Here is a 23,512-nt window from a genome sequence, read left to right on the forward strand (position 1 = left end):
AGAGAGAGAGAGGGGGGGCGGGCAGGCGAGAGAGAGAGAGAGGGGGGTGGGCAGGCAAAGAGAGAGGGGGCGGGCAGGCGACACAGAAGGGGCGGGCAGGCGAGAGAGAGAGAGAGAGAGAGAGAGGGGGGGCGGGCAGGCGAGAGAGAGAGAGAGGGGGGTGGGCAGGCAAAGAGAGAGGGGGCGGGCAGGCGACACAGAAGGGGCGGGCAGGCGAGAGAGAGAGAGAGGGGGCGGGCAGGCAAAGAGAGGGGGCGGCAGGCAAAGAGAGAGAGAGAGAGAGGGGTACGGGCAGGTGACAGGGAGAGAGGGGGTGGGCAGGCAATGAGAGAGAGGGGGTGGGCAGGCAATGAGAGAGAGGGGGTGGGCAGGTGACAGAGAGAGACGGGGTGGGCAGGTGACAGAGAGAGACGGGGTGGGCAGGTGACAGAGAGAGGGTAGACAGGCGACCGGGACAGAGCGGGAAGGAAGGAGAGAGGGAGAGAGCAGGAAGGAAGGAGAGAGCGGGAAGGAAGGCGAGAGGGAGAGAGCAGGAAGGAATGCGAGAGGGAGAGAGCAGGAAGGAAGGCGAGAGGGAGAGTGCGGGCAACAGGGAGAGGGCGGGCAGGCAATAGGTAGAGTGTTGGCGGGAGGCAGGGACAGGGCACATACTGGCGGGGAGAAGGTGGGAAGGCTGCAGGGCAACAGGGAGCTTGGGCGGGCAACAGGCAGATGGTGCTGAGATGCAGTGAGAGAGAGAGAGAATATGCTGGGGTGGGGGGCAACAATTGGTCTGAGCTCAGGTTCCACAGCACCACCTTTACCAATCTGTGCTGGGATATCTGAATAACCAATTATACCCCCTCCCCTCCCCCAGGTGGGATCAGCTCACCGATCACGGGGAGGGCTGAGACGGGGGCTAGCCAGGCCCCGGGAGGGACCCGTGTGTCACAGGGGCCGGGGTGTGCAGAGGTGGTGGGATCGGGGAGGGTGCAGAGTAGCTGAGTCAGGCCTGAGTTGACTTGTGAACGTGTTTTATTTTTTTCTGCGTGCGTGAGTGAGTGAGTGCAGTTTGGCAGGATGGAGACAGTAAACACTGGGCAATTAAGCAGTGTTCCTGGGTTAATGAATACTTCAGTCAGGTGCTGCCTGGCTTGCTTGTGTCCTGAATGGTTGGTAAACTACCCGTCAGCAGAAAAAAATAGAGAGAAAAAGAGAGGGATGGAGAGGGAACGCTTTTAATAACAATCTTTATTATTGCCACAAGTGGGCTGACATTAACGCTGCAATGAAGTTACTGTGAAAAGCCCCCAGTCGCCACATTCCGGAGCCTGTCCGGGTCACAGAGGGAGAATTCAGAATGTCCAATTCACCCAACAGCACGTCTTTCGGGACTTGTGGGAGGAAACCGGAGCACCCGGAGGAAACCCACGCAGCCACGGGGAGAACGTGCAGACTCCGCACAGACAGTGACCCAGCGGGGAATCGAACCTGGCGCTGTGAAGCAAACAGTGCTGACCACTGTGCCTTTTATAATGAGGAAGCAAAAAACAGGCAAGGCTTGTCTGATGGAGGGCAGCACGGTGGCGCAGTGGTTAGCCCTGCTGCCTCACGCCGCCGAGGTCCCAGGTTCGATCCCGGCTCTGGGTCACTGTCCGTATACAGTTTCCACATTCTCCCCGGGTCTGCGTGGGTTTCGCCCCCACAACCCAAAGATGTACAGGCTAGGCGGATTGGCCACGCTAAATTGCCCCTTAATTGGGAAAAAAAGAATTGGATACTCAAAATTTATTTTAAAAAGTGTTGTCTGATGATGAAAGGGGGGGGGGGGGGGCATTGGACCCCTTTCTCACAACAGCAGCACTTGCAACGCTGCCCTTCTCCGCCTCGCGAGGACAACCCCAGACCCTGGGGCAGGGCAGCCCAGGGCGAGCATGAAGCTCCCAAGCCGGGCGAGGGAGCCGGGCGAGGGAGCCGGGCAGGAGCTGGGACCTCACGAGGGCACGGTAGGAGGCCAGCCAGGCCGTCGAAGCCCGTGGCTGCCCTCTCTGCCACGTGCCCCAGCCAAGCCCATAAGCTCCCCTCCCCCCCCCTCCCCGGGAGTTTATTTCCCCTCCACGCCCGTCCGATCTCCCTTCGACCCGCAAATCCTGAAATCCCTGCTCCCTCTCGTCCTCACACCGCCCGCCAATGGGCACAGCTTTTTCTTGGTCCACTTCACCCAGCAATTTTGCTGGCACAAACAACGAAGTAAACAAAATCAAACGAAATGGAGGGTCAAATTAAAGGGACAGTCCCTTAAAGGGAAACCGCCCTAAAAAAAAACATACATTAGACCAAAATGTGATTAAAAGGGTCGATAAAGCAGCCCAAACCCTGCGGTGCCCAACAGGCAAGGAAGGCCTCGATGGTCCCTGTGGACACCGCAAGCTCCCGCCCCTGGGACTGCTAGTCACGAATGTAGCCGCGGAAGAGGGGCAAAAGATTTTTTAAAATAATTGAACAGGGAGTGTAGCCGTAACCTTGTCCGCCTCTATCAAATCTCCCCTCTTTCGCCTTTGCTCCAAGGTGAACAACTTCCAGCTTCTCCAACCAACCGAACCTGGTGGTTAAAATCCCTTGAACGCTGCGGCTTTGTTGCGCGATTAGGGCTGATTCAACTAAAGGTGGTGCATAGGGCACATTGAATGAGGTCGAGGATGAGCCGGTTGTTTGAGGGAGTGGAGGACAAGTGTGGGCGGTGTGGGAGGGGCTCCGGCAATCATGTCCATCTGCTCTGCTCTTGCCCTCAACTAGGAAGGTTTTGGGGCTCGTCCTTCAGCACCTTGTCGGCCATCTTGCAAATGGATTTGGAGCCCAATCCCCGAGGGGCCATATCTGGGGTGTCGGACCTGCCGGAGTGGAGGTCAGCTTCTTCGCCCAGTGCGTCAGTGTGGCTGGGAGTGGGGAGGGGACTTGATGGAATTCCTACACTTTCAAAAAGCTAAGTTCACCTTGAGAGGCGTAATCGAGGGGTCCTGTAAAAGATGGCGCCCATTCATTCTGTATTTCAAAGAATTGGTCACCATCAGCTGATGGGGATTGGGGGAGGGGAGATATGGGTTTGGGGTGTGGGGGGGGGGGGGGGGGTTCTGGGTGTTTCCTTTTCCACTAGTTCTGTCTGGGGTGGGGTGTGTTTTCTTTTTCATGTAAAAAATGTTTAAAACATAATTGTCATGATATGCAAACATGCAGCTAATGAACACATAGAATAGGACATGACCAATGAGCAGTCAGGACACTCAGGGGTGGTATCTCACTATAAAAGGGATGAGGCACTCACACCCCGCCTCTTTCCACAGACCAACATCTACAGAGTGAGATAGGGTGTATCCTCAGCATCACACCCCAGCACGTGGCTTAGAGCAAGGCCTGTTCAGTCAGACTGAGCTACTACATTTAGATTAGCAGAGAGTCGAACTCATTGAGAACTGTGCTACTAGTTCAATAAAACACATTGAACTCACTTCAAAGTCTGGAGCATCTTTTACTCAAAACTGCACCAAGTGGCAGCTTGTGTTATTCCAAATTACATAACACAACAGTAATTAAAATATTGCTAAACAAAAAGGCCGGTGACCCAGAACTGGACTCAATATTCTAGTTGTGGCCTAACCCAGAGCTCCAGAAAGGTTCAGACTAACGTCCTTGTTTTTGTTCTCGATCCCTCCATTTCAAAAATCCAAGACTATGCGCCCTCCCACCCCAATCGATGGTTCCCAGTTGTGATCATCATTACCAAGATTAGCGCCGTGTATTCCAGATTAATCAAATTTAAATTCCACCAGCTGTCATTCATTTAAAAAAATTTTTTTTAAAGAGTACCCAATTATTTTTGTTTCCAATTAAGGGGCAATTTAGCGTGGCCAATCCACCTACCCTGCACATCTTTGGGTTGTGGGGGCGAAACCCATGCAAACACAGTGAGAATGTGCAAACTCCACACGGATAGTGACCCAGAGTCGAGATTCGAACCCAGGTCCTCAGCGCCACAGTCCCAGTGCGAACCACTGCCGCCGCCACCAGCTGTCCTTCATGAGATTCTGCCCAGTGCCCCCTCACTTAACCTCTGACCCAACATTGCTTAATTCAACCCAAAGTAAAGAATGAATGCATGATTTGGTTGTTCGCACACCTGTGAGATCGTTCAGTGCGAGAATCCGCCCCACCTCCCCACACACACACACACATATCTTTCACACTTTTGTTGAAAATGAAGCACTGCCCATCTAAAATTATGATGTGGAGATGCTGGCGCTGGACTGGGGTGAGCGCATCTAAAATTAATACTCGGGCTTCGCTGACTAGGCCCGGTGTTCATTGCCCAGCCTTAGCTGCCACTTGAAGGTGGTTTGATATGACTGAATGCGGTCTCGCTCAGCCAATTGAAAGGGGGTAAGTTAGGAATCAACTGCATCACTGTGTGTGTGTGTGTGTGGTGGGTGGTGGGTGGGCCTGGAGTCACATGCAGGCCAGACCGGGTAAGGACGGCAGATTTCCCCTTCCCCAAGATCAACAATGGTCACCATTGGCCTCTTAATTCCAGATCTTTTTTTTTTTTTAAATTCAAGTTCTGTCACCTGTCGTGGTGGGATTCAAACCCCCGGGTCATAGAATCACAAGAGTTTTACAGTGCAGAAAGAGGTCCGGGTCATGGAACAAAGAACAAAGAAAAGCACAGCACAGGAACAGGCCCTTCGGCCCTCCAAGCCCGTGCCGACCATGCTGCCCGTCTAAACTAAAATCTTCTACACTTCCGGGGTCCGTATCCCTCTATTCCCATCCTATTCATGTATTTGTCAAGATGCCCCTTAAATGTCACTATCGTCCCTGCTTCCACCACCTCCTCCGGTAGCGAGTTCCAGGCACCCACTACCCTCTGTGTAAAAAACTTACCTCATACATCTCTAAACCTTGCCCCTCACACCTTAAACCTATGTCCCCTAGTAATTGACCCCTCTACACCGGGGAAAAGCCTCTGACTATCCACTCTGTCTATGCCCCTGTAGAGCTCCATCAGGTCGCCCCTCAACCTCCGTCGTTCCAGTGAGAACAAACCGAGTTTATTCAACCGCTCCTCATAGCTAATGCCCTCCATACCAGGCAACATTCTGGTAAATCTCTTCTGCACCCTCTCTAAAGCCGCCACATCCTCTTTCTGCACTGTAAAACTCTTGTGACTCTATTACCTTTAGTGACTTTAGAGTCACAGAGTTTTACAGTGCAGAAAGAGGCCCTTCGGCCCATCGTGTCTGCAGCGGCCATCGAGCAACTTTTCTTCCCTCGATTTAGAGTACCCGATTTTTTTCCAATTAAGGGCAATTTTAGCGTGACCAATCCACCCACCCTGCACATCTTTTGGGTTGCGGGGGCGAGACCCACGCAGACATGGGCAGAATGTGCAAACTCCGCCCGGGTCCTCGTGCTGTGAAGCAACAGTGCTAACCACTGTGGCGACGTGCCACCCCTGGCACCTATCTATTCTAATCTCATTTCCCAGCACTTGGATCGTAGACTTGTACCCTGTGGCATTTCAAGCGCTCACCTGAATACTTCATAGAACATACAGTGCAGCAGGAGGCCATTCAGCCCATCGAATCTGCACCGACCCACTTGAGCCCTCACTTCCACCCTATCCCCGTAACCCAATAACCCCTCCTAATCTTTTTGGTCACTGAGGGCAATTTATCATGGCCAAGCCACCTAACCTGCACGTATTTGGACTGTGGGAGGAAACCGGAGCACCCGGAGGAAACCCACGCAGACACGGGGAGAACGTGCAGACTCCGCACAGACAGTGACCCAGCGGGGAATCGAACCTGGGACCCTGGAGCTGTGAAGCTCTAAATTTTTAAAATTCAATTCAGGGTACCCAATTCTTTTTTGCTAGTCCAAGGGCAGACAATACTAACGACGCCACCGTACGCTGGAAGGGAAGGGCAAATGGTGGTGGTGGGGGGAGGTGGTGGTGGTTTGGACACTGAGACTCGGCTCACCTTGATAGGCCGGGCCATGTCAGGCTTCTTCCAGCGAAGCACGATCTGTCCGGCAATGGTGACTCCGTAGAACAGGTAGTTGATGAACCCCACGTAGTTTATGAGCGTGTAGATGTCACTGGTTACCAGCATCAGCAAGGTGGAGGCACACTGGAGAACGGGGAAGGCAGGAGGACGAGGAGGAGAGCGAGGGAACGTGAGAGAGAGAAAGAGAGAGAGAGGTAAAATAAACATTGGGGTGGGGGAGTGGGGGTGGGGCTTTGGGCAAGGGGGTGGGGGTGGTGGGAGAAACAGTTTAGTCGCTGGAGGTCCAACCCGTCAACAGAGGATGAACGAGGCGAGGGAGATGCTGAGGAGCAAGCCCGAGAGGGAGTAGCAAAGCAAATAAAAATCAACTAGCGTTCTCCTCAAATTACGATTGGGTCAGATCCTTGTACCCGGGCAAGTCCCCAAACGGCTCAGGAAATATCGCTGAGCTTTAAGAGCGTACGCCAGCCTTAGTGAGTGGCTAGAGAAGGGGACGCCGCATAATAGCTGCTGGTGTGGAGCAGAGGGGACACTGCAAATGGCTGCCAGTGGGTGAAGGGGGGGGGGACACTGCAAATGGCTGTCACTTGGTGATGGAGGGGACACTGAAAACGGCTGCCGCCGGGTGATGGAGGGGACACTGAAAATGGCTGCCCCTGGGTGATGGGGGGGACACTGCAAATGGCTGCTGCTGGGTGATGGAGGGGACACTGAAAATGGCTGCTGCTGGGTGATGGAGGGGACACTGAAAATGGCTGCCCCTGGGTGATGGGGGGGACACTGCAAATGGCTGCTGCTGGGTGATGGAGGGGACACTGCAAATAATTGGCAGTCGGTGATGGATGGGACACTGAAATTGGCTGCCGGTATAGGTCAGAGGGACACTGCAAATGGCTGCTCACATGGGATGGAGATGGGCACACTACTAAAGGCTGCAAGTGCTGGATGGAGAGGGATACACTGCAAATGAAGGACTGCCAGTGAATTCATGAAGGGCACACTGCAAATGGCTGTCAGTGTGGGACTGAGAGAGGACACTGCAAATGGCCACTGGTGTGGGACTGAGTGAGGACGCTACAAAGGGCTGCTGGTGTGGGACTGAGATTGGGGGGCAAACTGCAAATGGCTGCCGGTTTGGGGACTGAGAGAGGACACTGCAAATGGCCACTGGTGTGGGACTGAGTGAGGACGCTGCAAAGGGCTGCTGGTGTGGGATTGAGAGTGGGGGGCACTCTGCAAATGGCTGCCGGTTTGGGACTGAGAGAGGACACTGCAAATGGCTGCCGGTTTGGGACTGAGAGAGGACACTGCAAATGGCTGCCGGTTTGGGACTAAGAGGGGACACTGCAAATGGCCACTGGTGTGGGACTGAGTGAGGACGCTGCAAAGGGCTGCTAGTGTGGTACTGACAGTGGGGGGCACACTGCAAATGGCTACCAGTTTGGGACTGAGAGGGGACACTGCAAATGGCTGCCAGTGTGGGGTTGAGAGAGGGGGAACGCTGCAAACGGCTGCCGGGAGGTGGAAACCTGGCCCTGCCACGTTGCTTAACATAGTTGACAGCTCTCCCTGCTTGTACATAGGGGATCAGCTCCGCCCTTGTGGTGTGGACGTGCCTTAGCCCTTTCTCCCTCACCCCTACTGCCCCACCACCTTCTCTCCTCCACTCCACAGCGGGTGTCACCCTGGGCCCGGGCAGCGTTAATGCTGGGGTGGGGGTGGGTGGGGGTAGCCCGAAGCGGAAGGATTAGCGAATCGCGCAAAGTGAGCGACAAGGCAGAGGTTACAGCAGGGGAGACAAGTTATGTGGAATTATCGAAACGGCAGACAAAACACGAGGGTGACAACTGATGGAGCCGAAACGTGAAGAGGTCACAACATTCAGGATTTCGTTTTGATAAACAGCAGCTGCAAATTATCCGTGTGTCACCAAATGGCAACAAACCTTTAAAAAAATCACAAATACTTTGCGGGGTCCATGTCCCCGAGAAAGAGACACACATCTTTGCATCATTTGTGTTTCATCGGAGATTATTTCAGGATTTTGTGATCTTTGCAAACTGATTAAATAGGAGTTTGACCACTGGGTGGGAGGCAGGGGGAAGGCCGTTTGGACACAGGCTGTGGGTGGGGGTGGGCAGGTTCGATAAACAGCAGTTTTCCCTTTGGGAAGGGCCTTATAATTGGAATTGCATAACAGAGAGCCCGGACATTGACAGTGATCATTAAGATCCAAAAGACACTGGCGGTGATTGGGAAGGATCTTTGGCAGCGAGGGGCAGGGCCCTGGGAGTGAGTGGGAGAGGGGCCGGGGAGTGAGTGGGAGAGGGCCCTGGGAGTGAGTGGGAGAGGGGCCGGGGAGTGAGTGGGAGAGGGGCCGGGGAGTGAGTGGGAGAGGGGCCGGGGAGTGAGTGGGAGAGGGGCCGGGGAGTGAGTGGGAGAGGGGCCGGGGAGTGAGTGGGAGAGGGGCCGGGGAGTGAGTGGGAGAGGGGCCGGGGAGTGAGTGGGAGAGGGGCCGGGGAGTGAGTGGGAGAGGGGCCGGGGAGTGAGTGGGAGAGGGGCCGGGGAGTGAGTGGGAGAGGGGCCGGGGAGTGAGTGGGAGAGGGGCCGGGGAGTGAGTGGGAGAGGGGCCGGGGAGTGAGTGGGAGAGGGGCCGGGGAGTGAGTGGGAGAGGGGCCGGGGAGTGAGTGGGAGAGGGGCCGGGGAGTGAGTGGGAGAGGGGCCGGGGAGTGAGTGGGAGAGGGGCCGGGGAGTGAGTGGGAGAGGGGCCGGGGAGTGAGTGGGAGAGGGGCCGGGGAGTGAGTGGGAGAGGGGCCGGGGAGTGAGTGGGAGAGGGGCCGGGGAGTGAGTGGGAGAGGGGCCGGGGAGTGAGTGGGAGAGGGGCCGGGGAGTGAGTGGGAGAGGGGCCGGGGAGTGAGTGGGAGAGGGCCCTGGGAGTGAGTGGGAGAGGGGCCGGGGAGTGAGTGGGAGAGGGGCCGGGGAGTGAGTGGGAGAGGGGCCGGGGAGTGAGTGGGAGAGGGGCCGGGGAGTGAGTGGGAGAGGGGAAGAGTGTGCATTCCCAGGATGGCACGGTGGCACAGTGGTTAGCACTGCAGCCTCACTGTGCCGAGGTCCGAGGTTTGATCCCGGCTCCGTGTGGAGTTTGCATTTTCTCCCCGTGTCTGCGTGGGTTTCGCCCCCACAACCCAAAGATGTGCAGGGTAGGTGGATTGGCCACGCTAAATCGCCCCTTCATTGGAAAGGGGAAAAAAAAACAACGCGCATTCCCTTCCTAATTATTATTCCAAGGGAACTTCCTGATGGATGTCAGAGGCTGGACAACGCAGGTGGACCGGACTGTCGAGAGTGGAAAGTGTCTGTTCAGAGAGGGTAAAATGGGGGCGGGGAAATGTCCAGGGTCAGGGGCTGACCTTTCAACCTTGGGGAGCTCTGGTGGGGTGTCACACACAAGCCCAGACAGAACGGGGTTCCCCGACGTCCCTCTGAGTGGGGGGGGGGGTGACCGGGAAGGTAGATGCCCTGGCATGGGGGGGGGGTCACCTCTCAGCTCGAGGGGTGACCGGCCTTCCGAGAGGCTGGGCCCCCAAGGCCAATTCGGAACCCATTCTCGAAACGGGGCTGCGGGGTCTGGGGCAGCCATCTTGGCCTGGGGGGGGGGGGGGGGGGGGGGGGGGGGGGGAGGAGAATCGCAGACTTGGCCGGGTGCATTAGATATGACAAAATAAAAACAAGAATCACAACACAAAAGGCAGGACTACAGTTGCCAATCAACGTTGTAACTATGGCAAATTGATTAAGATAAGTGTGAACGATGCATCAAGAAGCCTATCTTACAGTGAAGAGGAGGGCTGGTATAGGAGTACAGCGTTTAATATGAATCATGGCCAGCAGACTCGGCAGGTGCCCCTCACGAGCTCCAGCAAAAAACAACCTGAAAGGAAAGGTTCTTCATCAAATTGTGCACATCATGTGGGAGGGAGAGAGAGGGAGGGGGAGAGAGGGAGGGGGAGAGAGAGAGGGGGAGAGAGAGACGGAGAGATAGAGAGAGAGGGAGATAGAGAAAGAGGGAGATACAGAGAGAGGGAGAGAGAGCGAGGGGGAGAGAGAAAGAGGGAGAGAGAGAGGGAGGGAGAGAGAGAGGGAGGAGGAGAGGGAGGAAGAGAGTGAGGAAGAGGGAGTGAGGGGGAAAGCGGGGAACGGTGGAGAGAGACAGGCAGACAGAGGGAGGGAGACGGACAGACAGACAGAGCGAGCGAGCGGAGGGAGACGGACAGACAGACAGAGCGAGGGAGGGAGGGAGACGGGCAGACAGACAGAGCGAGGGAGGGAGACGGGCAGACAGACAGAGCGAGGGTGGGAGACGGGCAGACAGAGCGAGGGAGGGAGACGGGCAGACAGAGCGAGGGAGGGAGACGGGCAGACAGAGCGAGGGAGGGAGACGGGCAGACAGAGCGAGGGAGGGAGACGGGCAGACAGAGCGAGGGAGGGAGACGGGCAGACAGAGCGAGGGAGGGAGACGGGCAGACAGAGCGAGGGAGGGAGACGGGCAGACAGAGCGAGGGAGGGAGACGGGCAGACAGAGCGAGGGAGGGAGACGGGCAGACAGAGCGAGGGAGGGAGACGGGCAGACAGAGCGAGGGAGGGAGACGGGCAGACAGAGCGAGGGAGGGAGACGGGCAGACAGAGCGAGGGAGGGAGACGGGCAGACAGAGCGAGGGAGGGAGACGGGCAGACAGAGCGAGGGAGGGAGACGGGCAGACAGAGCGAGGGAGGGAGACGGGCAGACAGAGCGAGGGAGGGAGACGGGCAGACAGAGCGAGGGAGGGAGACGGGCAGACAGAGCGAGGGAGGGAGACGGGCAGACAGAGCGAGGGAGGGAGACGGGCAGACAGAGCGAGGGAGGGAGACGGGCAGACAGAGCGAGGGAGGGAGACGGGCAGACAGAGGGAGGGAGGGAGACGGGCAGACAGAGCGAGGGAGGGAGACGGGCAGACAGAGCGAGGGAGGGAGACGGGCAGACAGAGCGAGGGAGGGAGACGGGCAGACAGAGCGAGGGAGGGAGACGGGCAGACAGAGCGAGGGAGGGAGACGGGCAGACAGAGCGAGGGAGGGAGACGGGCAGACAGAGCGAGGGAGGGAGACGGGCAGACAGAGCGAGGGAGGGAGACGGGCAGACAGAGCGAGGGAGGGAGACGGGCAGACAGAGCGAGGGAGGGAGACGGGCAGACAGAGCGAGGGAGGGAGACGGGCAGACAGAGGGAGGGAGGGAGACGGGCAGACAGAGCGAGGGAGGGAGACGGGCAGACAGAGCGAGGGAGGGAGACGGGCAGACAGAGCGAGGGAGGGAGACGGGCAGACAGAGCGAGGGAGGGAGACGGGCAGACAGAGCGAGGGAGGGAGACGGGCAGACAGAGCGAGGGAGGGAGACGGGCAGACAGAGCGAGGGAGGGAGACGGGCAGACAGAGCGAGGGAGGGAGACGGGCAGACAGAGCGAGGGAGGGAGACGGGCAGACAGAGCGAGGGAGGGAGACGGGCAGACAGAGCGAGGGAGGGAGACGGGCAGACAGAGCGAGGGAGGGAGACGGGCAGACAGAGCGAGGGAGGGAGACGGGCAGACAGAGCGAGGGAGGGAGACAGCTAATATTGTCACCACGATTTTCGATACACTGGGAGTTTGGAGTCTCCCAGACCCGTGCCGTGCTGGTATTGCGAGTGCTGGAGAAGTCAGGGAGTGAGGGGGTGGCGTGGTGAGGGGGTGAAGCTGTGGTCTCCATCTCTGGTGTGAGGGGTGCTCAACGGGGGAGGGGTGGATTTGAGGGGGCGGGTTATCGCAGTAGGTCACGGCTGGTCACCTTTGGCACCTGGTACCCTGGTTCACCCCAGTGACAACACAGGAAAGGGGGGGGGGGGAACACCGTGAAATAAAATACAGACTAGCATCGCGCACGCACAGTCATCGCATACATGCGCTCCCTTACACAGACTGCACCTACGCGCACGACACAAAAGCCATATGTTCGTGGCAAAACAAAAAACACGCACAGAAATCCACAGGTAACTGATTGGTGACTCCGAAAAACCATTGTGGATGCAGACACACAAACATCACGCGTGTGCATACACTTAAAATCTGCACAAGCGCATTGCGCATGACACCGCAAACAGTGCACTGTCGCTCAGAGAAGCTGCAGCACATGCACAGACACACACACACAACTAAACCACAGGGACACACACACAACTAAACCACAGGGACACACACACACACAACTAAACCACAGGGACACACACACACAACTAGACCACAGGGACACACACACACAACTAGACCACAAGGACACACACACACAACTAGACCACAGGGACACACACACACAACTAGACCACAGGGACACACACACAACTAGACCACAGGGACACACACACAACTAGACCACAGGGACACACACACAACTAGACCACAGGGACACACACACAACTAGACCACAGGGACACACACACAACTAGGCCACAGGGACACACACAACTAAACCACAGTGACATACACACAACTAAACCACAGGGACACACACACAACTAAACCACAGGGACACACACACAACTAGACCACAGGGACACACACACAACTAGACCCCAGGGACACACACACAACTAAACCCCAGGGGGACACACACAACTAAACCCCAGGGACACACACACAACTAAACCACAGGGACACAAACACAACTAAACCACAGGGACACAAACACAACTAAACCCCAGGGACACAAACACAACTAAACCCCAGGGACACACACACAACTAGACCACAGGGACACACACACAACTAGACCACAGGGACACACACACAACTAAACCCCAGGGACACACACACAACTAAACCCCAGGGACACACACACAACTAAACCACAGGGACACAAACACAACTAGACCACAGGGACACACACACAACTAGACCACAGGGACACACACACAACTAGACCACAGGGACACACACACAACTAGACCACAGGGACACACACACAACTAAACCACAGGGACACACACACAACTAAACCACAGGGACACACACACAACTAAACCACAGGGACACACACACCTAAACCACAGGGACACACACACAACTAAACCACAGGGACACACACACAACTAAACCACAGGGACACACACACAACTAGACCACAGGGACACACACACAACTAGACCACAGGGACACACACACAACTAGACCACAGGGACACACACACAACTAGACCACAGGGACACACACACAACTAGACCACAGGGACACACACACAACTAGACCACAGGGTCACACACAACTAAACCACAGTGACATACACACAACTAAACCACAGGGACACACACACAACTAAACCACAGGGACACACACACAACTAGACCACAGGGACACACACACAACTAGACCACAGGGACACACACACAACTAGACCACAGGCACCAACACACAACTAGACCACAGGGGGGGACACACAACTAAACCCCAGGGGGACACACACAACTAAACCCCAGGGACACACACACAACTAAACCACAGGGACACAAACACAACTAAACCACAGGGACACAAACACAACTAAACCCCAGGGACACACACAACTAAACCCCAGGGACACACACAACTAAACCCCAGGGACACACACAACTAAACCCCAGGGACACACACACAACTAAACCACAGGGACGCATACACAACTAAACCACAGGGACACACACACAACTAGACCACAGGGACACACACACAACTAGACCACAGGGACACACACACAACTAGACCACAGGGACACACACACAACTAGACCACAGGGACACACACACAACTAGACCACAGGGACACACACACAACTAGACCACAGGGACACACACACAACTAGACCACAGGGTCACACACAACTAAACCACAGTGACATACACACAACTAAACCACAGGGACACACACACAACTAAACCACAGGGACACACACACAACTAAACCACAGGGACACACACACAACTAGACCACAGGGACACACACACAACTAGACCACAGGGACACACACACAACTAGACCACAGGCACCAACACACAATTAGACCACAGGGGGACACACACAACTAAACCCCAGGGGGACACACACAACTAAACCCCAGGGACACACACACAACTAAACCACAGGGACACAAACACAACTAAACCACAGGGACACAAACACAACTAAACCCCAGGGACACACACAACTAAACCCCAGGGACACACACAACTAAACCCCAGGGACACACACACAACTAAACCACAGGGACGCATACACAACTAAACCACAGGGACATACACAACTAAACCACAGGGACACAAACACAACTAAACCACAGGGACACACACACAACTAGACCACAGGGACACACACACAACTAAATCACAGGGACACACACAATACTAGACCACAGGGACACACACACAACTAGACCACAGGGACACAAACACAACTAAACCACAGGGACGCATACACAACTAAACCACAGGGACACAAACACAACTAAACCACAGGGACACACACACAACTAAACCACAGGGACGCACACACAACTAAATCACAGGGACACACACACAACTAAACCACAGGGACACACACACAACTAAACCACAGGGACACACACACAACTAGACCACAGGGACACACACACAACTAGACCACAGGGACACACACACAACTAGACCACAGGCACCAACACACAATTAGACCACAGGGGGACACACACAACTAAACCCCAGGGGGACACACACAACTAAACCCCAGGGACACACACACAACTAAACCACAGGGACACAAACACAACTAAACCACAGGGACACAAACACAACTAAACCCCAGGGACACACACAACTAAACCCCAGGGACACACACAACTAAACCCCAGGGACACACACACAACTAAACCACAGGGACGCATACACAACTAAACCACAGGGACATACACAACTAAACCACAGGGACACAAACACAACTAAACCACAGGGACACACACACAACTAGACCACAGGGACACACACACAACTAAATCACAGGGACACACACAATACTAGACCACAGGGACACACACACAACTAGACCACAGGGACACAAACACAACTAAACCACAGGGACGCATACACAACTAAACCACAGGGACACAAACACAACTAAACCACAGGGACACACACACAACTAAACCACAGGGACGCACACACAACTAAATCACAGGGACACACACACAACTAGACCACAGGGACACACACACAACTAGACCACAGGGACACACACACAACTAGACCACAGGGACACAAACACCGCCTCGTCCGCTAACAAACCCATGTCCAATCTCCATTGTGGGTGCTGGAAGCTCTCCACTGACCTGTAGTTCCACCCGGTGTGGGGCATGATCCGAAATAGTGATGGCCGAGTACCCAGTGTCCACCACCCCCGCCAGTAAATCCCTGCTCAAAATGAACCCCCCCCCCGCTCCATGAATCCCATCAGTTCCTTCGCCATTGCTGGCACCCTCCCCATTTTCGAACGACCGGCCCAGGCCGGGGTCGATGACCGTATTAAAATCCCCTCCCATCACCAACTTGTGCGAGCCCAGGTCAGGTATCTTCCCCAGCACCCTCTTTATAAATTCTACATCGTCCCAGTTCGGCGCATGCACGTTGACCAAGACTACCTTCCTCCCCTCCAGCTTACCGCTCACCATGGCGTAATGGTCCCCCCCCGTCCGAGACTATACTGCCCACCTGGAATTGCACCAGGTTATTGATTTAAATCGCCACCCCTCTAGTCTTGGTGTCCAGCCCCGAGTGAAAGACCTGACTGACCCAACCCTTCCTTAGCCTGACTTGATCCGCTACTTTCAGGTGTGTCTCCTGCAACATTACCACGTTCGCCTTCAGATGCTCGAACACACGTGCCCTCTTGACCGGCCCATTCAACCCTCTAACATTCCAGGTGATCAGCCCAGTTGGGGGGGGCACCGTGCCCCCCTCACCCCTCCGCCGATCAGCCATCCCCTTTCCTGGGTCCGCCACCAGCCCATGCGCCGCGTCTCCATCAGCCCGCCTCCTGGCAGCCCCCACCCCCGACCTCCTCTCTGTCCCGAAACTCAAGTCGTCCCCCCCCCCCCAGCAATACCACTTTGTAACCTAACCCCTGCCATATATTAATCATATGCACACGCCCCACTGTGCTTCCGTAGACTAGCTCACCCAGCTAGCCTGGTGGCCCTCGCCTCCGGCGCCAAGAAGTCTCCCACCTATTGTTCACCCACTACCCCCCCCCCGCCCATCGAAACCACTTCCCTCATCAAACCGACCCCAAACAATCTCCCAATTACCATAGGAGACAACCCAAAACGAAAACCCACTAAGAACCCCCCCAATAGTGCAAATCAAAGTAATACAAAGTAAAAAGCCCCCACCAGCCACCCCCAACAAAACACCAAAAACCCCTAGAAACCGAATAACTTTTACTTCCCCCACCTTCATCCAAACTTAAAAGCAGAAGAAAAACGACAATCAAAACATATACACATCACTCAGAAAAGTTACAGCTTGAAACCAAAAAGTTCTCAGTTCTGCGCCAGCCCCTTCTTCTTGGCAAAGTCCATCGCTTCTTCGGGCGACTCGAAATAATGGTGCTGGTCCTCGTGCGTAACCCAAAGACGTGCCGGGTAAAGCAGCCCAAATTTCACCTTCTTAAACAGGATCTCCTTCACTTGCTTGAAGCCTGCCCTCCTTCTGGCCACATCCACGCTCAGGTCCTGATAGACACGCAATAAGCTATTGTCCCATTTGCAGCTCCGCGTACGCTTGACCCACTGAAGAACACACTCCTTGTCCAGACATCTGTGGAACCGGACCACCATCGCCCTTAGGGAGGTCCCCCGGCCGTGGCTTCCTCGCCATCGCCCTGTGCGCCCTGTCCACCTCCAGTGGTCGGGGAAAAGCCCCCTCCCCCAGAAGCTTCTGAAACATATTCGTCAGAAACGTGCCAGCATCAGCCCCCTCAGGGAGACAATTCTTACGTTCTGCTGGTGAGCTCTATTCTCCAGATCTTCCACCTTCTCCAGCAGCCTCTTTTGCTGATCCTTCAGCATCCCCACCTCCAACCCAACCCCCGTTTGATGCTCCTCCTGGTCCGCCCGCGCTTTCTCCAGCTTCTGAATCGTCCGATCCTGGGCATCCAGCCTGCGCTCCAGCCGATCGATCGACTCCTTTATCGGGTCAAGACAGTCCCGTTTCTGTCTGGCAAAGCCCTCCTGGATGACCTGCATCAGCTCCTCTGTCGATGGCTGGGCCGTCGCAGCAGGGGTCCGAACATCAGCTATGTTGTCTTCAGCTGCCACCTCCACCCAGCCCTTGCTTATTTTTTTATTTCTTCCTTTTCGGTCCCTTGGGGTTCTCTGTTCCATCCACCACTGTGTGGATCCAGAGCCTAAACGTCTGCGCCTTCAAAGCCAGTGCTCAAAACCGCAAAAAGTCGGGGGAAAAGGTCCAAAAGTCCGGCCAGAGCGGGAGCCACCAAATGTGCGACTTACTCCCTCATAGCCGCCACTGGAAGTGAAACGAAAATCGCTTAGTGTCACAAGTAGGCTTCAAATGTAGTTACTGTGAAAAGCCCCTAGTCGCCACATTCCGGCGCCTGTTCGGGGAGGCTGGTACGGGAATTGAACCGTGCTGCTGGCCTGCCTTGGCCTGCTTTAAAAGCCAGCGATTTAGCCCAGTGTGCTAAACCAGCCCCAGTCAAGCATTCTCAAGAGATCTCTCTTTCTCAAAGTGGAGTTTCCATGACATCTCTGGACAGCGAGAAGTTCCGCATCTGCTAACTGTGTTTAAAAGTGGATTGAGATCGGAGATGGTTTTGTTGTTTGAGTGGGAATAAAGTTAGCAGTTGAGGGTTGCTGGGTCACCGCATTGATTCCCATTGTTTAACTGGTAATTGTAAACTACTGTCCTGCATGATGTTAAAGATATTTTAATACAGTGTCAGTAATAGATTGTTTAAATATATCGTATACCTATTTTACGTGAAATCACTCCTGCAGCGAGGTATCCTTTCCTCGCAAAAACAACACATGCAGTCACCGTGCGCACATATAAATCGCACGTGCGCCGCACATGAAGAGCACACTCAGACACTACACACATTGCACACACATGGACCCTGCGCACACACAGATCAACTGCACTCGCAGACACCACGCACACACGTAAACTACACGCGCGCACACAGGCAATCCCTGAGTAATGGACAGGATCCAGGCTCATGAAACACGGCTGCGAACCAATAACCTCTGACATGGGGTCACGGCCCTAATGTTGTCCAATTGTCCGTGGGACCGTGCCACACGCCCAATGCAAAAAAGACTAGAGGGGGAAAATTCCGGAAATCCAGCCGGAAAATCAGATTAACTGCAAGGGGGGCGGTAACTTGGTCGCCACCACACTCGCTTCCGTTGTGGAGTTTGGGAGCGTTCCGTGCCAGGCTTGGTTTGATATTTGGGCAGTCGATGGGGAACAGGAAACATGACATTCGCAACCCGACCACCCCTCCTCACCCACAACCCTGATTGCCAAAAGTCAGACGAACGGACCTTGAGGAGGTGAAGAGGGAGCCGTTAACTCCTCCGAAGGTCGACAGTGCAACAGAAATAGGCATAATCCAGGACATCACTCCCAACAGCTTCTCCCCGAAGGTCTGAAAAGAGAGACAGAGAGAGAAGGATTAACTAGGATTGTAGAACGAGGACCGGTACAGCACAGGGTTAGATACAGGGTAAAGCTCCCTCTACACTGTCCCCATCAAACACTCCCAGGACAGGTACAGCACGGGGTTAGATACAGAGTAAAGCTCCCTCTACTCTGTCCCCATCAAACACTCCCAGGACAGGTACAGCACGGGGTTAGATACAGAGTAAAGCTCCCTCTACTCTGTCCCCATCAAACACTCCCAGGACAGGTACAGCACGGGGTTAGATACAGGGTAAAGCTCCCTCTACACTGTCCCCATCAAACACTCCCAGCACAGGTACAGCACGGGGTTAGATACAGAGTAAAGCTCCCTCTACACTGTCCCCATCCAACAATCCCAGACCAGATACAGCACGGGGTTAGATACAGAGTAAAGCTCCCTCTACACTGTCCCCATCAAACACTCCCAGGACAGGTACAGCACGGGGTTAGATACAGAGTAAAGCTCCCTCTACACTGTCCCCATCAAACACTCCCAGGACAGGTACAGCACGGGGTTAGATACAGAGTAGAGCTCCCTCTACACTGTCCCCCATCAAACACTCCCAGGACAGGTACAGCACGGGGGTTAGATACAGAGTAAAGCTCCCTCTACACTGTCCCCATCAAACACTCCCAGGACAGGTACAGCACGGGGTTAGATACAGAGTAAAGCTCCATCTACACTGTCCCCATCAAACACTCCCAGGACAGGTACAGCATGGGGTTAGATACAGAGTAAAGCTCCCTCTACACTGTCCCGATCAAACACTCCCAGGACAGGTACAGCACGGGGTTAGATACAGAGTAAAGCTCCCTCTGCACTGTCCCCATCAAACACTCCCAGGACAGGTACAGCACAGGGTTAGATACAGGGGTAAAGCTCCCTCTACACTGTCCCCATCAAACACTCCCAGGACAGGTACAGCACGGGGTTAGATACAGAGTAAAGCTCCCTCTACACTGTCCCAATCAAACACTCCCAGGACAGGCACAGCACAGGGTTAGATACAGGGTAAAGCTCCCTCTACACTGTCCCCATCAAACACTCCCAGGACAGGTACAGCACGGGGTTAGATACAGAGTAAAGCTCCCTCTACACTGTCCCCATCAAACACTCCCAGGACAGGGACAGCACGGGGTTAGATACAGAGTAAAGCTCCCTCTACACTGTCCCCATCAAACACTCCCAGGACAGGTACAGCATGGGGTTAGATACAGAGTAAAGTTCTCTCTACACTGCCCCATCAAACACTCCCAGGACAGGTACAGCATGGGGTTAGATACAGAGTAAAGCTCCCTCTACACTGTCCCCATCAAACACTCCCAGGACAGGTACAGCATGGGGTTAGATACAGAGTAAAGCTCGCTCTACACTGCCCCATCAAACACTCCCAGGGCAGGTACAGCATGGGGTTAGATACAGAGTAAAGCTCCCTCTACACTGTCCCCATCAAACACTCCCAGGACAGGTACAGCACGGTGTTAGATACAGAGTAAAGCACCCTCAACACTGTCCCCATCAAACACTCCCAGGACAGGTACAGCACGGAGTTAGATACAGAGTAAAGCTCCCTCTACACTGTCACCATCAAATACTCCCAGGACAGGTACAGCACGGGGTTAGATACAGAGTAAAGCTCCCTCTACAGTGTCCCCAACTAACACTCCCAGGACAGGTACAGCACGGGGTTAGATACAGAGTAAAGCTCCCTCTACACTGTCCCCATCAAACACTCCCAGGACAGGTACAGCACGGGGTTAGATACAGAGTAAAGCTCCCTCTACACTGTCCCCATCAAACACTCCCAGGACAGGTACAGCACGGAGTTAGATACAGAGTAAAGCTCCCTCTACACTGTCCCCATCAAACACTCCCAGGACAGGTACAGCACGGGGTTAGATACAGAGTAAAGCTCCCTCTACACTGTCCCCAACTAACACTCCCAGGACAGGTACAGCACGGGGTTAGATACAGAGTAAAGCTCCCTCTACACTGTCCCCATCAAACACTCCCAGGACAGGTACAGCACGGGGTTAGATACAGAGTAAAGCTCCCTCTACACTGTCCCCATCAAACACTCCCAGGACAGGTACAGCACGGGGTTAGATACAGAGTAAAGCTCCCTCTACACTGTCCCCATCAAACACTCCCAGGACAGATACAGCACGGAGTTAGATACAGAGTAAAGCTCCCTCTACACTGTCCCCATCAAACACTCCCAGGACAGGTACAGCACGGGGTTAGATACAGAGTAAAGCTCCCTCTACACTGTCCCCATCAAACACTCCCAGGACAGGTACAGCACGGAGTTAGATACAGAGTAAAGCTCCCTCTACACTGTCCCCATCAAACACTCCCAGGACAGGTACAGCACGGGGTTAGATACAGAGTAAAGCTCCCTCTACACTGTCCCCATCAAACACTCCCAGGACAGGTACAGCACGGGGTTAGATACAGAGTAAAGCTCCCTCTACACTGTCCCCATCAAACACTCCCAGGACAGGTACAGCACGGGGTTAGATACAGAGTAAAGCTCCCTCCACACTGTCCCCATCAAACACTCCCAGGACAGGTACAGCACGGGGTTAGATACAGAGTAAAGCTCCCTCTACACTTTCCGCATCAAACACTCCCAGGACAGGTACAGCACGGGGTTAGATACAGAGTAAAGCTCCCTCTACACTGTCCCCATCAAACAGTCCCAGGACAGGTACAGCACGGGGTTAGATACAGAGTAAAGCTCCCTCCACACTGTCCCCATCAAACACTCCCAGGACAGGTACAGCACGGGGTTAGATACAGAGTAAAGCTCCCTCTACACTGTCCCCAACTAACACTCCCAGGACAGGTACAGCACGGGGTTAGATACAGAGTAAAGCTCCCTCTACACTGTCCCCATCAAACACTCCCAGGACAGGTACAGCACGGGGTTAGATACAGAGTAAAGCTCCCTCTACACTGTCCCCATCAAACACTCCCAGGACAGGTACAGCACGGGGTTAGATACAGAGTAAAGCTCCCTCTACACTGTCCCCATCAAACACTCCCAGGACAGGTACAGCACGGGGTTAGATACAGAGTAAAGCTCCCTCTACACTGTCCCCATCAAACACTCCCAGGACAGGTACAGCACGGGGTTAGATACAGAGTAAAGCTCCCTCTACACTGTCCCCATCAAACACTCCCAGGACAGGTACAGCACGGAGTTAGATACAGAGTAAAGCTCCCTCTACACTGTCCCCATCAAACACTCCCAGGACAGGTACAGCACGGGGTTAGATACAGAGTAAAGCTCCCTCTACACTGTCCCCAACTAACACTCCCAGGACAGGTACAGCACGGGGTTAGATACAGAGTAAAGCTCCCTCTACACTGTCCCCATCAAACACTCCCAGGACAGGTACAGCACGGGGTTAGATACAGAGTAAAGCTCCCTCTACACTGTCCCCATCAAACACTCCCAGGACAGGTACAGCACGGGGTTAGATACAGAGTAAAGCTCCCTCTACACTGTCCCCATCAAACACTCCCAGGACAGATACAGCACGGAGTTAGATACAGAGTAAAGCTCCCTCTACACTGTCCCCATCAAACACTCCCAGGACAGGTACAGCACGGGGTTAGATACAGAGTAAAGCTCCCTCTACACTGTCCCCATCAAACACTCCCAGGACAGGTACAGCACGGAGTTAGATACAGAGTAAAGCTCCCTCTACACTGTCCCCATCAAACACTCCCAGGACAGGTACAGCACGGGGTTAGATACAGAGTAAAGCTCCCTCTACACTGTCCCCATCAAACACTCCCAGGACAGGTACAGCACGGGGTTAGATACAGAGTAAAGCTCCCTCTACACTGTCCCCATCAAACACTCCCAGGACAGGTACAGCACGGGGTTAGATACAGAGTAAAGCTCCCTCCACACTGTCCCCATCAAACACTCCCAGGACAGGTACAGCACGGGGTTAGATACAGAGTAAAGCTCCCTCTACACTTTCCGCATCAAACACTCCCAGGACAGGTACAGCACGGGGTTAGATACAGAGTAAAGCTCCCTCTACACTGTCCCCATCAAACAGTCCCAGGACAGGTACAGCACGGGGTTAGATACAGAGTAAAGCTCCCTCCACACTGTCCCCATCAAACACTCCCAGGACAGGTACAGCACGGGGTTAGATACAGAGTAAAGCTCCCTCTACACTGTCCCCAACTAACACTCCCAGGACAGGTACAGCACGGGGTTAGATACAGAGTAAAGCTCCCTCTACACTGTCCCCATCAAACACTCCCAGGACAGGTACAGCACGGGGTTAGATACAGAGTAAAGCTCCCTCTACACTGTCCCCATCAAACACTCCCAGGACAGGTACAGCACGGGGTTAGATACAGAGTAAAGCTCCCTCTACACTGTCCCCATCAAACACTCCCAGGACAGGTACAGCACGGAGTTAGATACAGAGTAAAGCTCCCTCTACACTGTCCCCATCAAACACTCCCAGGACAGGTACAGCACGGGGTTAGATACAGAGTAAAGCTCCCTCTACACTGTCCCCATCAAACACTCCCAGGACAGGTACAGCACGGAGTTAGATACAGAGTAAAGCTCCCTCTACACTGTCCCCATCAAACACTCCCAGGACAGGTACAGCACGGGGTTAGATACAGAGTAAAGCTCCCTCTACACTGTCCCCATCAAACACTCCCAGG

General features: G+C 54.5%; 1 protein-coding gene across 1 annotated transcript in view; it reads right to left on the reverse strand.

Moving 5' to 3' along the window:
• Positions 1–23,512, reverse strand: part of LOC140419832 (large neutral amino acids transporter small subunit 2-like) — a 37,236-nt gene that overhangs the window by 9,322 nt on the left and 4,402 nt on the right. Inside the window, exons 4-6 of the mRNA XM_072503865.1 lie at positions 18,666–18,769; positions 9,876–9,972; positions 6,015–6,164 (exon numbers count right to left, since the gene is read on the reverse strand). Coding sequence (XP_072359966.1) covers positions 6,015–6,164; positions 9,876–9,972; positions 18,666–18,769 — 351 coding nt within the window. The remainder of the gene's footprint in view (positions 1–6,014; positions 6,165–9,875; positions 9,973–18,665; positions 18,770–23,512) is intronic.

This window comes from Scyliorhinus torazame, chromosome 5, assembly GCF_047496885.1.
Source record: "Scyliorhinus torazame isolate Kashiwa2021f chromosome 5, sScyTor2.1, whole genome shotgun sequence".
In the NCBI taxonomy this organism is placed as follows: domain Eukaryota; kingdom Metazoa; phylum Chordata; class Chondrichthyes; order Carcharhiniformes; family Scyliorhinidae; genus Scyliorhinus; species Scyliorhinus torazame.